The sequence below is a fragment of the Prinia subflava genome, chromosome Z (genome assembly GCF_021018805.1).
Source record: "Prinia subflava isolate CZ2003 ecotype Zambia chromosome Z, Cam_Psub_1.2, whole genome shotgun sequence".
Lineage (NCBI taxonomy): Eukaryota > Metazoa > Chordata > Aves > Passeriformes > Cisticolidae > Prinia > Prinia subflava.
Window position 1 is genome coordinate 41763341 of NC_086283.1, and position 18984 is coordinate 41782324.

The following is an 18984-nucleotide window of genomic DNA, read 5'->3' on the forward strand; positions in this document are numbered from 1 at the left end:
GAATACTAATAAATATTTGAAAATAGATATTTATTGCTGAAAGATAGGGCATAATAGCTTAAGCAAAGAGCTGATTCATTTATCTGTGTAGCTCTCTGATTAGAGCTAGCATGTACCTGACTAGCTCAGAGCACAAGCAGACACTGTGGGACTTGGTTATTTATAGGTACCAGCATGAAAAAAAATCCTACTGTTTTCCTGTGCTGTAAGTGGCAAAACTGTTTGGCAAACCTAATTTTAAATTGCATTGATTTTTCTAAAGAATACCTCACTGCTAATCACAACTTAATGACTGCTCTAAGATAATTGCTGTTAACTTGTATAACTAGTGACACTTTGGATATTGGCTCCACACAAAAAGCGCTTTTCAGATTCTTCTTGTGCTTTTGATTACAACTCTTATCCTGTTTTGGTGTCTCTGTGGTTAATATTGCTTCTTTTAGATGAAGTTCTTGGTCTTCAAATTAAAAATTACATTAAAACATACATTTTGAATGTGATTCAAAACCGGCAGTAACAATTGTGTGCAAGGGTAACTGAAAAACAAGTAAAAATCATACTTCTTATAAATTATTAGAAAGCAAATACATTGGAGGAGTTATATTGTTCGTAATGCCAGTAAAATGATCAATGAAAATTAATCCTTAACCAAGAATATGTATCCATCAGGGTATTAATTTCATCATTTATTTTTATGAGATTATGCAAGGGTTTATAGATCTATCAGTAAAATGTTGGTCTTTTCACTGTTTTAGCCTTTAAATTATTCTTCCCTAGCACAGTGGACCTCAGATTACATCGGTTTCTTAACACTATATTTGCTTCTGTGGTCAGAGGTTTGGTTTTGTTGCAGGAGAGATTTGGTTATTATATTGCATTACTGCCTGCCATTGGAATATGTAAGTCATCAAAACCAGTGGCTCTGAGTGTTATTTCATGTGCAGCTAATTTTTTTCTGCCTGAATTTAACATTTGAAATGGTAATTTTTGAGGAGCACTATATATTTCTTCATGAGAGGTTATGGTTTCCATGGCATTTTTAGTGTTCTTATTCTCTCCAATCTCCCTCTTGCTTCCCAGTAGTGCTGTTGGTTATGATCTGAAGGATAGCGAGGTGTTCACTTACCTGCTTAAAGACAGATACACTCAAATACCGGAGAAGACTTGCAAGTAGTCTGATGTTCATTTTGAACCTTACCAAGGTGGTATATTAATGGTTTGGGGGTTTTATGCCTCTGTGGTGGGTGAAGCTCACTCACTCCCTCAAATTGTGCACTCATAACTGTAGATGGCGACTCCAATTAGCTCTGCTCAGGGCTGGAGTCTCAGACTGTAACAAAGTCTCCCAGGACCACTTACACCACAAATACTCCGCTCATATTTTCTCATTAGTTCCTTTCAGTTGCCACAAATACAATTTTCCAATGTTACCAGGTTTAGATCAGAAATATAATAGCTCTGTGTTTGTATACACGTACACAAAAATAAAGAATACATACACACACACATACAGATATATATGTATATATCTAAATATAATTATTTTGCATGACTGAAGGATCTGTTGTCTTTGCTTGCTTGTAGAAGCTTGCAGTTTTCTTTATTTACCTTAAGCTTTCATTCAGGTCAAAGAATGTAGAGATCAATTGGCTAAGAGAATAAAAATTACAATGTTTCAGATGACTTACTTTTTCTAGTTTGTTAAATTTTTATTATTATTTTTAAGCTCTTAAGTTTTGTGAAGTCATAAACCTTGATTCTGAGAAATCATTGCATGTATTTATATGTGTGAAGTTGTCAAGAATGTGGACCTAAATTTGAAGGTGCCAGTAGACTATCTGAAACACAGTGATGCAGTTTTGTGCAGTTTTGTGACTTGAGACATGTCGACAGAGAAGCTTTATACCAGTAACTCTTGTAGACCTAAGTGATCTTTCGTGTCTACAGACCAGGTGGGAAGAGCAGTATTCACAAGTACATGTTAGTGGATAAATTTCTGTAGTTTCTGTAACCCATCTGATAGAGAGTTTTCTCCTAATAGCAGTTGCTGAAAGTTGAGCAACATTATAGCTATGTTGTTTTTACCTGGAGATTTTTTTAGTTTTCGAATTAGAAAGACTTCTTAAGAAATTGTAACTGTAAGAGGCAATCTTGGGTTTGTTAGTCTCTGAATGTCATTAATTTTGGGATGCTTTCAGTGTGGATATGTTCAACATCACAATGCTCAGTTATCTTATATTTCCAGTTATCTTACAGACTTCTGTGGTCTTGTAACTCTATTTTGAATTAACAGTGTGGTGGTGCATTTTTAGTTATATTCTTGTTATCATAATATTCTTTGGCTGGTCTGTGTCAAATCAGTTTGTGCTTTTTGCCTTTATCGTGCTCTTGATTGCACTGTAAATTTCACAGGAATGTGGTAATAATTTCTTACTTTTAGAATCAAATGCAATAAAACTGAATTGCCTAACAGTCTATCAGAGAACAATATTCATAAAATATTGAGTAAATCTAAGGAAAGCTTGGTATAAATATTTATTGCATAATATTTTTAGGTTTAATAAATGTCTTCCTAAAATTTTTTGTATACTCTATTTTGATATTTTAATGTGTTACATAGTTCTAAATGATACTTATTTGCAAAGTAGGAAGTGAAAAAATTTTAACTTTGGCCGGCTCTGATCCAGACGTGTATTCTAGAAAAGCTCTAACTATAGTTTTATTTCTTTATTCTTTGGTTTGTTTTTGGTAATAAGTTATTTTGAGTGTGAAAAATCTCTTTTCTTTCTCGATGATTGTTTCTTTTTAGTATATTTAGTACAACTGATAAAAGCCTGCTCAATAACATTGGGTCAAGAGATCTAAGTTCAGCCTTGGCACAGAGCTGTTGCCACCATGTTAGGTCCCTGACAGAGAGGGATTAGTCCCAAGTTTTATGGGGGTCAGTGTCCTGGTGTGCTCACTTCTGAAATTTGCCACAGCTTTAAATAATACCTTTTCTTCATTTATTTATCAGTATAATGCTGTGTTGTTTCTTTTTTAGGTTATGATTCTTTGTTGTCTAATTCAGCAACATCATAAATATAAATATTTCTAAAGATAGATATGACAATAATCTGACATCATTTTGATGGATTATTGCAACAAAATTAAGATGATCCTTGCTTTCTAGAAAAGGTTAATTTGATTTTTTTCTTTTAACCTTTTTCTTTGCTGTCATGTTTAACAAAGATTAAAAGGTAAAAGCACAGGTAAATACACAACTACTCTTATTTTTCCTTATGTTGTAAAGAAGTCAGTTGTTACAAGCAATTCTGTATTGTGTGATCATCTGTAGAGCAGAGGCAAGTGAGGCCATATAAAGTGTTTCTTCTGTCTCTGCAGGTTGATTTACATGAGGATGATCTATAGAAAGGGTAATAGAAATTAAAACTGGAAGTAGATTGACTTATGCAAGGTATAGAAAGCACATAAATTCAATTCAATATTCTAGCTATCTATATTTTTTTTCTCCAAACTAGATGTGCCATTACCTCATTCTTTTAAATGTTACATGGTTTTCCTATTTTCAAAAAACACAAAGAAATGAGGCAGTCAAATAACCTTTTTTTTAACCTTTTTATATTTTGGGGTTTTTTTCTTCCCTATTTAATGAATGTAGCTGAAGACTGTGAAGGTTTTCTTTTCCCAGTAGGAGAAAGTGAAGACTATTTCATTTAGACTCCAAGATGACACTGAGAACAGGACTAGAGCCACTCAAGCCACTTTAAAAAACTTTAACCCTTAGAGCTGTCACTACTTGGAAGGATTAAAGGATACATTTATAAGGGCCACGCAGTCAAGTGCTTTTGCATTTATGCAGGTAATACAACTTTGACCCTGACTGATAGAAAAGGCGTGCAACTGAAGTTATAGAGAAAATTAGTTAGTCTTTTATGTCATCTTGACTGCCTTGTGGTGGTATTTTTAGACACTGATTGCTGTACTTCATTTTTGTTAGATAGGTGTCTCTCAGTGAGTAAAAATTAGCAAAAATAACTCAAAAACCTTTAAAGCCATTACATACAGTATACAAAATAATTTTTTAGGTTTGGAAATCTTATCCAAGGTTAGAAGTGTTTCCAAATATGACTGCTCTACTAAATGATCTATATGATAGCAAAAGCTTCTTTTAATCTCAGCGTCCATTGACTCTTCAATTATGTCTTGTTTGTGAAAGACCTGATGAAAACCGTACTAAAAAATACATGATAATGTATCACCGCGGGGCCCGACCAGAAATGAGACTCTGAGACAGATCTTGGTTCATCGGGCATGCAGGGCAGGAAGACACCTTTATTTACACAAACCCACTCTTATACCTTTCCTATGAGGCCTGTGGATTGGAGGATGGAATTCCCACCTCCCCACCAGACTGGCCAAGGAGGCTGTCATTCAACCTCCCCTTCTCCTTGAGAAGGAATTCATAACAAGGGCAGTGTTTACAAGACATGGTCCTGTGTTTATATTAATGAGCACAAGAAACTGCACATTTCTCCTTTAATATGAACGCTCAGCAAACTAGGAAAAAACCTCATGGCAACAATAATGTTTTTCTTTTTATTCATAATACCAATAATAGCAACAAAATCTCATTATTAGGAAATATTTTTCTGGAATAAATAATAAAAATATTTTTTCATGGTTTAGTTATCTGAATAAGCCAGCAAACAAAGATGAATATGTGCTTCAAAATCATGTCTGACAGGAACAGAAGAAATTTTCCATGTATATATAGTGTGTTTAGTGCTCTCAATCATACCTTATTCTAGGAAAATATGTAGTTCTGAGGTTACCTTATATTAAAAAAAGTAGTCCTGATGTAAATATTTATTTATTTTCTTTGTGTATTTGAGGTAAGGTAACCTTTATCTAATGATAAGAATTGCAAAAAAATTCTAAATATCAGGCTCTCACAGTTTTCCAGGGTTAAATATTTATAACAGTGTTAAAGGAACTGTGATTAAAGTACTCTGTCAGAGGTGTGCTGTTTATTAATAGTAGTGAATTTTCATTGTATATTTTAGAAGAGGGAAGCAGGGAGAGGACAAATAGTATAATGGGCTATTGTCCAGTTATTGCTTTATTGTAAGCTGTAAGAATTAGGAGGGTGCTTTTAAAATCCAAAATTGCCAGCATGAACAGTTAAATCAGATTAGGAGATAACCCATTGGAGGTGGTAAGTGGAAGAAAAAGGTCACTGAGGATTTAGGTGTATCTTTCAAAAGCATGAAAAATTCAGCAAAACTTATTTTCTAGAAATTGTCAAGTAATTTAATTTTGTGTTCCGTTCAAGGGTTGATTTAAGTGGCAGAGTAGGTGATTGGGGAATTGACCTGAAAATTAAAGTCAAATATATTGGATCAGAAGAAATTCTTACAATTTATCCAATAAAATACACTTTAAAACATGTATCTATGTAGAAAATAGCACAATAGTCATGCTAGCTGATCTAATGAATGACTGATCTACATTAATAGGATTGAAAATGTATTTCATGATTCTGTGGTTTTTGAGTAATAGGTTATAAACAATGCAGTTGGAAACATAGCATTGTAATATAGGCTTGGTCACAAGTACATAATAAGCTCCCATTTAATTTCATTTATTCATTCATATTCATTTTCTTGCTTACAAAAATCTAACAGCAAGAATAACATAAAAACCTCAATGTTTCATTTCATATTCATCACAGTTATGATAAGGAAAATGAATGAGCTGTTTTCTCATCTGTTCTCGAGCAATGTGTTGGAACACCATGATCGTGTAACATTTCATGACCTGATGAATGCTGACTCATGCTGTAATCACTGAAGAAATACAAACATGAATTTAAAATTACATTTTCTTATATTTTATCCTCATTACAGTGCATTTATAGTTCTTCCCTAGAAGAAAGCTGTCAAAGCTTAAAATTTGCAACAGAAACTTTCCAAAGTAATAAAGAAATGGAAATTCACATTTCTGTAATTTTCCAAAGTGCTTGTCTGTATACATTTCAAGCAACTCACATATTCACAGACTTAAGGGAACATCCATATAAAGGAATTCAATTTAAAATAATGTTATTCTGTAGTGTAGATATGTAGCCACATTCATTTTCAGGGAAATGTATGGAGCCATTTGCAAAATGAAGAAACTGGGATACAGTACCTTTTACCTGTGGGTTGTACTCTTGATATTTAAAAGTGATTTACTGTCTTATAACAGTAATTTTACTGTGTCTTCCAGATGTGTGGAGGTGATTGCCAGAGAAGGACGGAACCTGAAAGAACTGTATTTAGTATCCTGTAAGATCACAGACTATGGTATGTAATATACTTGTATCTTTATTTTTTTGTGGAGACTGAACCGGAGCTCACAGGGACTGTTATCAAAAGTGTTGGAAATGTAGAGATAAAAATTTTTAAAACCTTCATCCATAAAAATAGGAAATTTATTTAAATGGTTTGACTTGCTTAAAAATACCTGTGGTTGGAAGCGTGCAATTCAGTGTATATATTTGCTTCAAAGTATCCTTATAAAATTGGCAATTACTGGGCAGACTGGGTAGGGTCTCTTCCACCGGGCAGCAACTGACAGAACAAGGGGACACAGTCTCAAGCTATGTCAGGGAAGGTACAGGTTAGATATTAGGAAAAAAATTTTCACTGAAAGAGTAATAAAGCACTGGAATTGTCTTCCCAGGGAGGTGGTGGAGTCACCATCTCTGGATGTGTTTACAAAAAGACTGAACATGGCACTTAGTGCCATAGTCTAGTTGAGGTGTTAAGGCATAGGTTGGACTTGATGATCTTAGAGGTCTCTTCCAACCTCATTATTCTGTGATTCTGTGAATAGTCCTGGACACCAGGAGAACATTCGAGACAAAATCAGAAATTATATTTGTGTTTCTGGATGCTGTAAAAGCATAACTAAGCAAGCAAGAATGTGGATTGATCACCTGTTGTAGGCCATAAAATTTGAATGAGGTTGATGATCCTTTAAAAGTGCTGTTATGGTAAAATAGAGGGGAGCATCTTAGGAATTAAATGTCCTCCCTGATAGGCCGCATAGAAAGACAGATTTTTTATTTAGAATAGGAAAACTTCTAGTGCTTGTTTGGAAAGGCTGCTTTGGTTTTTTTGAATAAGATCCTGACCTTAAATAAGACACTTATTTTTGTCATAAGTTTCTCAAATGTCTCTCTCCCACTTACATGTCTAAATTTCAGTAGGATTTACAAATTGTGTATTTGAGAAGTTAATTTCAGACTTGCAGATTATTTTCTCATACTATTTTTTTAACTTTATACTCCCTTGATCTTAATAAAGAATTACTACGTCAAAGTGATAAATTACCATTCCAGTGCTCACAAACTCATTCTTTTGCTGTCTTTTTCAAATTCTGCACTTCACTGGGGTTTGTATTCAAGGGTATGTTGTTCTGCAGAGTTCTGCTCACCTTATGTCCAGAGTATTGGAACGTGGGGCCACCATGCAGCTGTTGCAGCTGCAGAGCTTGGAGCATGGCAGAGGAAAGGGAACACGGACCTTTACTGTTCTTTCATCTGGTCTGCTGTTGTTTGTACTTCCATGGGCAGAACAGATGTTGTCAGAGTTGAAAATTGGTTTTCTCAGCTCAACACCACTTGTCCAAGATGAATTTCTGAATTTGTGAAATGTCTTGTGGAAATTCAGGGAGGGAAGTAGTCTGTAGAACATAAGGTGATAATAATGAAGGTGCTTCTTGTCACTGCTGAAGGGCAAGAGGTTCAGGACAGGGTCAGAAGGTAGACTTGTCCCTTCTGTCTGTGTACTGCAGAACTGCAGGCCCTACTCTTGTCCCTTCTGACTCTTAACAACCCATGTGGAAAGAGTTACCATGGGCATAATGGAATCCATGTCTTGAGGATCAATAATCTCTCAAACTGATTTCAGCCTTCATTCACTGCAGTTAGTCAGAGGAAAAAGTGATTTTTCCCAGAAGTAGGGAAACAACTGAAAAACTGAAGCAAAGAAACCTAAGATAGAGAAAAGAGAAAATCTAGCTTATGAAAGAGTAAAGAGAGAAAAAAGGAAGTGTGCAACACTAGATGGAAGGCAGGAAGCGTGTTTCAGAGAATGAATGAGTGGAGAATAAATGTAGCATTTGGCTGATTAGCTCTATCCAACCTCATCTTCACTTCTATATACTAAGGCCCATCTGTCACTATTGTGTTGTGATGTGCAGTCAGTTAGCATCATTGCACTCAGTTACTGGGACCTCAAGAATATTTTCTGTTTATAGTGTTGCTGCTACATTTTACTGTTCACTTAAAATTTGAATTACTTCTGCTATTAAGGATCTAGTAAAACATCTGATATACTGATTTTTGATACGTTATTGACTAATTGAATAGCATTATAATCTTCAGCATGTCTCAGCATGCCAACCTGACAAATAAAATCTACTTTTAATATCTGAGCTGAAAATACAAAGCAAACTGTAACAAAGTAGGATTTATAAGCATAATTTATGGTTTCTAAGGAATTCAAGATTTTGCCTTAGATTAAAAATGTGATAGCAAGTGAATGTTAATTAGGTTAACAAGAGTGTTGCAGTGTGGAGCCAGGCATCACTCTTTTCTCATTTATTTTCTGGCAATTCAGTTGAAGACTTTCTCACGTTTGCTTTGTTGCTGGTAAGTTAAAAAGTAAGCCCCTTGCAGAGCCGAACCTATTATCAAAGAATCTGTCTCTCTTTTCAAGAGGAGAAGAGCAGCTGCTGTTTCTCACAGGCTTTTGAACCCCTCTTGTCCTCAGTAGAGGAAATCAGCTGAGGAGCACCTGCCTGACTTCGGGGAGCCTTTTAGGTTCCTTTAAGGTGGTGTCCCCTGGTCTTACAAAGACTTAACAACTTCACACGTGCGGTTGTTCAGACTCCACCAAGGAGTGTGTGAGACTCTGTGAGGCTGTGACTGGGTGGGAGCACAGAGTCCTGTGCAACTGTGCTCTATTTTTGATAATCCTGAGAGTGAAACACAGAGTTGTCCTTGCTTTAACAAACGAAATCTTGACACCAGGTTTGTACAGATGCAAGATTTTGAAAGCCCTCTCTGAAACTGTTCAGTGGCAGGTTTTTTTATGCTACAGAAGTTAGCAGAATTTTGATGTCTGGGACAAGATCATAATTGCTTAGTAACTCAACTGGGGAAAAAGGTAATATTACTGATTTCCAGCAAAATTTTTAATCATTTGACACTATAATTTATCAAGAATAACTTCAGTAAATAAAGAAAATAATTACAGCAAAAAACTATTATTTTTCTCCTTCAATTAACTCAATAAGATATGTATGTGTGAGGTAATTTCATATCCTCTAGACAAGGTGGTAAAGTGCAATCTTTGTAATTTTATTAATTTCCTACTTTTATTTTTCTAATTTTTTTGCATAGGATAGATAGTATACAAAGCTACCAGGCATTCGTGTTTTTTATGTAATTAGTATTTTTAAAGTGCAGTAAAATACTACATTTTATATGGAAACCTAAAAGATTAAATAAAACTCCCTACACTCTAATAATGTAGCCATTGGCTGCATTCCTTTCTCTGACATTTTTCTGACCAGAAAAATATTCTTTGTAGCGTACAGCAATTGAAGTATTTATACATACTGAGAGCTATTAACTGATGAGAAAAAAAAGCATTTTTTATTTCATGTTATATTACAAAATAAATAATTTTGTATTTTTGACTACAAAAGGTATGTTTTGTTTACTTCTCAAAGAAATTATGTTATTATATCCTTTTTTATGTCTGGCATAATTTTCTCAAGATGCATTTTTAATTCATAATGTCTGTTAGAATGTAACATGCTAGGATGTTGACAATTAGTTTACAAGTTTCTTTACATGCAAGACTTTGTTAAATGCTAAATAATCACTGCAATGCATCTGAACAGACAGAACAGATTGAATTAGTATAATCTTTGAGATACACACCTGTTTATGCAAGAGCACAGAGTGAAGTTAAAGCTAAACATTAGTTCCTTGTGGAGTTTCATGCTTTTTTTTTAGGCAATCATGAATTAAGCATGGATTGTCAGTATTGTCTTGAATTTCTTGCCTTTTTTTTATTTGTGTCACAACCTCAACTTTATTTAAGCATAGTTTGTTTTGTATTTAAGCTTTTCATAAGAACTGGTAAGGAAGCGGGACTTTCTCAGCTGTGGGGAGACTGTGTGTCAAAGGAATTAGGTTGATGTGAAGGTGCAGAGCGGTGAGCTAGGGCAGCAAGAACACAGAGAATTGTGTAACTGTCTCCCCAATTTTATGCCCTAGTTCTGGGTTTTATTGATATCCTTAGTGCTGGGAATTTAAGTGAATCAATAGTTATTATTTTTATTCAAAGATAAAAAGATTCTAAACCAGCCTGTGAAACAGGAGTAGGTGTTTTAAGGATCTGATCTTACAGTAATGTTAAGTGTATACTTACTGAGAATTACTTTACAACCACATTCTTTGCAACAGTAAGAGAAAAAAGTCTAATGCCTTACTTCCACTTTAGAAAAGCAGTCAGACCAGTATTTCTTCTATGGGTGCAGAAAATAATTTCAAGACAAGCTTGAAATTGTAAGCTTCCACTAACAGAGCACAGGGCAGGGGAAAAAGCAAATCCGAACACCACAACCCAAAAAAATAAACTCCTAAAGAAGTCACCTTTGAAAAATGTTTGAAAGGACATGTTCAATCCAGCACTTTGTACAGCTGTGCCTTGCAAAATTACCAAAGACCTTTCTGAAAAAAACAAAGTGCCCAAATAGACATTACTAGGAGTGCAGTTAGCAGAGTGCAGGGAATAAATTTATCTCACAATGTTGCCTGTCAAGTAACCTGCAGAAGATGACAGTTGTCTTCACAGTTTTCTTGTAGAATTTCTGTTACCTAGTAGTTCTGGATTTTGCGTAACTTAAAAAGTCTCTATTTCTAGCTGTAAAGTAATTGCACAAAGCTTTTCAGAAGAAATGCTTGGCACAAGGAGCTGAACTGTGGTCTTTCCCTGAAAATGTTAGGATTCTGAGTATTGAAAAAGAGCTCTCTAGATATGTATCCTTTTACTTTTCTGAAATGGGTACTATTCCTTGTTCATATTGCCTGTTTTCAACATTTAATGATGGATTTAGTGTCTCTGAGGACACATGGGGGTTTTTTAAAAGGCTTTTCTTCTGCTGAGGGTGTTTGCTGAAGCAAAAAAACTGAGTTTCAGCAAACTATAATAGAATTATATAGTTTTTATATTAAAATGTTATAGATAGGGCATAACTGTTACAAGTAGAAGTCTGGAGGAATAAGATAGCATTTATACTGAATCAAGTCCAATTGTCACAAGAAAAAACATAAATGTAACCTGTGCTTATTTTTCATAACTGGATTATGGATTCCTTTCTCAGAAGTGAGATACCACTAACAATGTTAAAATTGTTTCCCGATATGCTATTAAATTCTAATGTTTAAATATTTAAGATACATATGCTTTCTATTTTAAAATAGAATATTTTAATTATCAAGGGATCAAGTTGTCCTACTGCGACAACTTGTGTTTTCTTTCTTGTGTTTTCTCTCCAATATTTAGCATTTGCCATGCAAATCATAAAGAATAAGCATTCTGTGGGTATTTTGCAAAAAAGAATATTTAGTGTCTGCTTCTCACTTGGATTAGCAAATCTCTCTAAGGCTTGATCTCACTAAAACTTTGCTTCTTAATATTAGCTTTTTAAAACACCGTGTCTTCTGTACAATATAACTCAGAAAGCAAATACCTTTCGCGGGGGATAAGAGCAGCATTTATGGATAAACAGAATAGAACAGGTGGTAAATACATTTCTGAGTTTAAAATATTTCATCCTTACCCATTACTGGTTTGCAATCTCTTCCTCGATTCATGTAATTTAAATAAATACAACTTTCATTTTATCTTTCAAAATTATTTTGAATTGTTGCTGTATTGAATTCCAAGTTTCTCTTCTTGTCTGGAATCTTTCCCCTATTAGGTTTTCCTATCCTTTCTCTTTTGCACTCTTTTAATGATGCAATGATAGCAAGCAGTGATCACACTGACAACCATGTTTAAGCTTGTAGGTAAATGTACAGATAATCTTTTAAGGACGAGGACCTCTGCTGCCTTTAGTGGTGTTGAGTATGTATGGTTGTGATTTTATAAAGTGTGGTAATATATTATAGTACACAGTAGTATCTAACTATTATATAGATATACGTATATATTGCTATCTTAGAAACTTTTTCCTCTTCTTTTAACAAAATCATTTTCTTGCTAGTTTTTGTTCTGTTACTTATTCAGAAACCTGAATTCACTGAAGGAAGACAGCTGAAGTAAATCAGCAGTGCCAAATTTTGAGGTTGTTTGCTTGGTTTTAGTATTTGTTTTCTGTGCATAGATCACAACTGTAACCTAAGTGGACTGTAAAAATTAAATTATCTCAAGAGTAAATAGGTGGCAAGCAGTCTGTACCCTGTTGTATGTATTAACGATACTTCGTTTCCTAAAATCTAGCAGCTAGTAAAGGGCATTAAAATGTTCACTCTTTCTGAATTTGGAAGCAAATGTTTCCATTGAAACCGTGGTCATTGTGAGGACCAATGAAAGCTTATTCTAACAATAGAGGTGAATTTCAGAGTTTTATGTAGTTTAACAAACCAACAGTACCTATTATAACTTACTACCTCTTCATTTTAATGGCAATACTGTTGATGTTGGAGTGTGCAGGGAGAAGATGGAGTATTTTCAAATATTTCAAAACGTCTGAAAATTTCTCTTCACCTAGGAGGAAAAATAACAGTGTAGAGCTTTTGTAAGGACATTTTAAAACTTGCTTGGTTTTATATTTATTATTATTGTTTTAGTATGGAGTAGTTGCTCATATAGAGTCTTGCAGGTATTGATACCTAATTTTGTTTCCATAAGGGATCCGGTTGACATTGAAACCAAGAAACTTGTTAATGTCAGGAAAGATAGCTGTGTATTGATGTATTTTTGAAATGGAACCCTATCAGAAACATATTTTTTCAGTTCTGTCAGGAACTTTTAGGAATGTTCAGGAGTGAATAGAAAACTTTAGTCACCTGTCTGTGAAAATAATTAATAAGGAAAAGTCAAATTAAAACTTTATCAAAAGTAATCCCCAAAGCAGAAAAGAGCTCTTGAACAATCTTGTCAGCACCATATATAATTCATAACTATCAAAACCCCAAATTTTTTTCTGTGCAAATTTTACCAGTATTCCCAATGTCACAAAAATGGCATGCAGTTTTCATTAGAAGTTGATTTGAGATACCACTGTGCATCTTCAAGATCCATACTGTGAGATAAATTACTGCAATAGCATATTTCTCAAATAACAGACAGTTGCAAATCCTTCATCCTGTGGTACATAATAAAGGATTTTCTGTATGAGCAATGAGATGAGACAAACTTTCAAACTATTTTTTGTCATACTGGAAGGTGGATTGTCCCCCTTAACCTGTGCCCTTAAAATAAGGTAATATAATCGCCAACTGGAGGAAGCTATGAATGTAGATGCACTTTTGAATCATCAAGTTGAACAGAGCAGAAGCCTATGATTTGTACACAGTTTGTTCCCAGTTTCTTGTTCTGAATGTGGAAAACAGACATGTATTGTACTCAGGATTGATTTGTCTTGCAGAGAGATCCACAGGTACTGTTATTTTAAGTTAAGCTTTTCTGTGGGAAACATAGTGCTTTGCGTTGTTATTTCAATTCTTTGGTGAGAAATTTGGCAGCAATTTATCAGTCATAATAGAAAGTTTAATTTTGTGCTGTTTCACCACTAGAGAGAAGTGCTTAAGTTAATCTTCAGGAAAAATGCACCTCATTTCTGAGTTCCAAGACACATATTTCTGATACAACAAAAATTGAAATGGCCACAACCTCTGCATATATTGCCAAAAATACATTTTCATGTTCTTGCTTTATTTACTCTGTTAGGAGACTTCAGTATAATACCAAACTTCCACTTATCTCATCTGGATCCTGTTCTCTTGTGTTAGTTGTATTTTCTTTTTCTGTGTGACCTAAAACAGTAATATATAGCTTTATTTCTCCAGTGCCTATGTTAAACCCTGTATTAAAATCAGTGTGCTGGGTGCCTCTCCGGTGAGCTACCACACAGCATATGTAATATATCTAAACACTTGTCTTTAGAGCTCAAGACTGATTTAAGCTGCAAAAAAGATATTACATGGGAATTGTGCCATTATGACCATACTATGAACATTACAGTCATTGGTTTGGGTTTTTTAAAATTTTGATTTCACCCCTCCTAAGACTACAAATGTATTTTCATTTTATACTTCCATTTCAAATGGTATCTGTTATGTCACAGTGCAAGGAAGAATATCAGTTCTAACAGAACATTTGATTTGCAGTCAGAGATATACTTACTTAAGAAAAACAATTGTGAAACTTTATTTAGCATGAATTTATTTCTGGCTTGGGTCGAATAACTTAATTTAAATATTTAAAGCATTTGATATTTTCAGATAAACATCAATTACAACTCACATTAGTACACTGTTGCTATAATGCAGTTTTATATTTAGTTCATTGTACTTCTGAATTTGTTTAAAATTTGCCCCTACACCACATTATTTGTTGAGTAGCTATTAGCAATATACTTTAAAAAATCCTACATTTAAAATCATTTAAAAATACACCTAGTATTAGTCTCAGAGGGGATTATTTAACATTCCTTCTTGTAATTCTAAATTTTAAAGCAGTATCTGTATTTTTCTCCTAGTGAGAGAAACAGAACTAATAAAAAGGGGAAAAAAAGAATTTACCTAGTCCTTTTCCATTTAATGGGTTATGAGACAGAAGTCTTGTTGATGTATGTAATTGTACAAGTAAGGAGTTGCACCGTATTTTAAAGTGACTGATAGTTTGCAGTTGCAATTTATTTCTCCTAAATTCTAGGAGCCAGTTTTATGATCCCCCTTTTTACGGCACTATAAAACATATTTTACAGATTAGATTTTAAAGTTAGTGTGTTTCTACACTGTTGCCTAAATGAAAGTGATTGTTTTCTTTAGCTGGTATCCAAAAAGCAGAAGCTCATTCAGTTCTTAAACATAAAAACTGATGTTTAAACTTAGCAAGTAATGCAGTTGTTTCATCATAATTGCTCAAACTAAGTTAAATCTTAAAAAACATTCATTTTTTTGATGGAAGAATTTCCTTTCCATATTCTGTTTTGTACATTCTCTTGGTTTGTTGTTGAATTCCAGTAAATACTCAAATTACTCAAGAAAAATCTAATTTTGACTGTAATCTATCTGCCTGCCTTAAAAAAATCAAATAAAGATTCTGAATTTGTCTACTGCTTTGTAGAGAGAACAGTAGGTAGTTATTTTTGAATGCCTAAGTTTTAATATTCTTGTAATGATTTCTGTAGTCTTCTGCAGTAGGATTGTGCTCAGGGAATGAATACCTACAAATGAGTTTTTTCTTTAAATGGATAAAAAAAAGTTACTAAGATATTGATGTAGCTGACTAGAATAAAAAGGAAACTAAATTGCTAATACCCCAGCAATATGATAAATACTGGTTTAGAGCTTTATTTTTTTAATTAAAAAATGTTTAATTAAAACAGTTCAATGCTTTAATGTTTTTAACAATTGGAAGGAGAACATGAAAACGAATTCTAACTTTACTACTTATATGCCTTTTGACTTATTACTGAGGTCTCACTATGAATATGCATTAATAGATCTCTTATGTGTATGTATTAGATTTGCCAAATACTTAAATATCAAGTAGTAGGGACTGGATTTCATATTAGTTTGAAACATGAATTACAACTCAACGGGAAATACATAATAAAAAAATTTAATAACATAGGTTTTTATCAACTTGTCTAAGAACAGAGGATGCATCCAAAAATATTTTAATTTATTTAGTGAAATATAATGAGTGGTACTTCCCCTCTGCATTCCTGCAGTAGTGATTCTGGGTTAACTTCATTGTGAAAAAAGCATTTGATTTTTACATCTGTAGTGGATTATACACAGACGTTCATGCTGTCTTCGTAAACTGTAAACTCTTCACAGCAGAGAACAGAGTGTAGAAACTGTTCTTTTACCAATGGAGGAAATGGGATTCACTTTCTAAATAAGTAATCACTGTGCTTTCAAAAATTAATAAATCGAAATAAAAATTTTGTTTTGGTCAACTTCAAATATTTGAAGAGTTTTCTGTAAAAAATTAGTCTCAAAGTAGCTTTTAAATTATCTATTTTAGTTTCTCATAAGTCAAGTGGGATCATTTTAGTTTTTGAAATGTCAAGTATCTTTCTAGAACACTCAGACAGCAAGATTGCTTTATTTGCAGTTCTCTTTGGCTTGCTGCCATCATCCCTTAATTTTAGCTATACATACTGAGCCGCATTCCTTCTAATTACAAGATGCCTAATACAGAAGAGTAGGAAAGTATGTCCAAAAAATGTAACACACAAGATTGTTAGCACAAAGAGAAACAAGTAAATATGGTTGAAGAGAATTCTTGGATAGTGTAAGAAAATAATTCTAATATATTTGAAATTCTAAAAAAAAAGTGTGGTTTGGGATATTCTATTTATTTTTACATATTTTGTAATAGGTAAGTGAAATATATTTCGTTATGTCAACCTGTTTAGATATTTCTAAAAATAGTACAAATATGGATATGTTTGAATGTTCTTATCTAGGCATAATGATCCGGAGTACAAACTTACAAAACTTTACAGTTTAAACATTAATACTACTTCTTCTTCTTCTTCTTTTTCTTTTCTTTTTTTTTTTTTTTTTTGGCAGGGGGAGGTATTCAGGTCAGTGTTTTGTTGGGGTTTTTTAAACTCTTTTTAATAGAATTTATGATATATATGATGCAACTCAATGATCTTTTGGGAACTTGGGAGCTCTAGGAACATGGTACTGCTGCTCTGCTGCTGTATATGGATATTACAATAAAAATGAAATGGAAAAGAAATTTTTTATACTACCAAATTTTGAAAGCTGAAATTATATGTTTTGAAACTGAAATTATAGGTTGCATTTTGTGTAAATAATTTGAATTTGAAGATATAGTAAAAGCATCTCTCACTGCTTCAAGTATGAAATCAAGGATGTTCCTTGATTAAATCTGTAGGTCTACATCACTAATGATTGTCTAGTGTCAAATTTATGTGTAAAAATATGTGTTCTCTCAAATAGCCAATTAATTAATGTGTCTTATTTTACGAGTATATGAATTAATTAATCTTAAACAGAAGTATTTTCTCAATTTAACTGAAAAAATTATTGTCCTGAAGTTCAGTGAGCAACCAGTAAACAAAAAATGTCAAGTATGAAATCATCATTGTTTATTGTTTGTAAGGGTTTCTCAAAGGTCTGGGTCTTGCATTAGAGCATTAGCCGTATTATTAATTTGGCATAATCAATAAATCATAGAAATTTTGATTGAAAGCAACCATTGTTGAGTCACTCAGTCCAGCCAGGCACTCAGGGTAGGGGTGTCACCAGCCTTGATCAGGTCCACTCTGACTCTCTGTGGCTCTGCTGGGATATTTCTTAAAAACCTCGAGGGACAGAGGATCCACCATATGTCTATGGACATTTTATCAGTGCTTCATTTAAACTGCTAAAGACCGTTGACTTTCCCTCTGATGCCCAACCTAAATTTCACATGTTACACTGTGGTCATTGATCTTCTTACATCTTTTGGTGAGCTGTGAGTCAGCTTTGACTCTCTCCTTTTCATTACCACCAATACAAGTCAGATCTTACCACAGTATTGTATTTGTGGGAAGAAGGAAAGTGTGTTATTTTTGCATGTGAAATGATCCTGAAACTGAAAATATATATATATTATTAACAAGTGTTAACAATTAAGAAAAACTGTCTATTTCTTGGTTAGTCAACCAATGGCTCCTCCTAATAGGAGCTTTTTATGCTGCATATTTATCACACTGAGTTTTTCCTTAGGCCACAAGCGTTTGTTTCACTGTTACATTTTAACTTATTATTTAGAGGAAAAAAAACAAATGCCTTGTGAATTAATTTTATTTGTTTTCTTTTTGCAGTTAACATTGAAATGTCATTAAAAATAAGTGACAGTATTATATTGCCTATTGCTTTGTTTTAAACCAGTGGGGGGATATTGAGAAAAAAAAAAGGTAAAACCTCTGTCTGGCTATTTGGATACTGCTATGTTTTCATGTTGGTAAAACACAATTTCTTTAGCTTTCTTTTTCGTTTTGAAATCAGGCACAGTGAAGAACACTCATTAATATTTGAGCAGCAATAAGTGCTCCAACATCCTAACCTGCCAGTTTTGCTGCTGCCATCTTTGTTATGAAAAGTGAAATCAAGGACACCATAACTTTTAACTGTGGCTGCCTGGTAAAAGGACATATAGCATAATTAACTATAACCGGTTGGTCTGATGCAGCAAATCCTAAATTATATGTATTGTACGTGTCCTGTGCTCCTCTAACTTTTCATCTGAATTTTTACTATTTCCCTAAAAGTAGCGGTTTGTACCGCTTTTACCAGTGAAGTCAAAAACATCAGTAGACTATAACCTTATGGTTAGTCTGTACTTGGCTCTTTTTTATTTCTTCCACCGCCATAAAACTTCGTGACTTGGTGTAGCAGTTTTTCTTGATAGATGTTAAAGAGGGACAGAAGTGTGCTAAGTGATTGGAAGCTATTTTCAGATCCTTGAGGAGTTGTGATTATAACTAATGATGCCCTAAAGTGGCCCTGCCGTACCTAGTTTTTAGAGACTCCGACAGAGGAACATGGAACTGCTGACTGGAAACATGGTATACTTCAGGATTTTGGATAGGCCAGGCAGAATGGTGACACTATAAATGAAAAGGCATTTGAAGCTACATTTTTCAGGAAAAATGATC

General features: G+C 33.8%; 1 protein-coding gene across 1 annotated transcript in view; it reads left to right on the forward strand.

Moving 5' to 3' along the window:
- FBXL17 (F-box and leucine rich repeat protein 17) overlaps positions 1 to 18984 on the forward strand; it is a 288354-nt gene that overhangs the window by 182015 nt on the left and 87355 nt on the right. The window contains exon 7 of the mRNA XM_063422110.1: positions 6271 to 6347. Within this exon, the coding sequence (XP_063278180.1) occupies positions 6271 to 6347 (77 nt within the window). The remainder of the gene's footprint in view (positions 1 to 6270; positions 6348 to 18984) is intronic.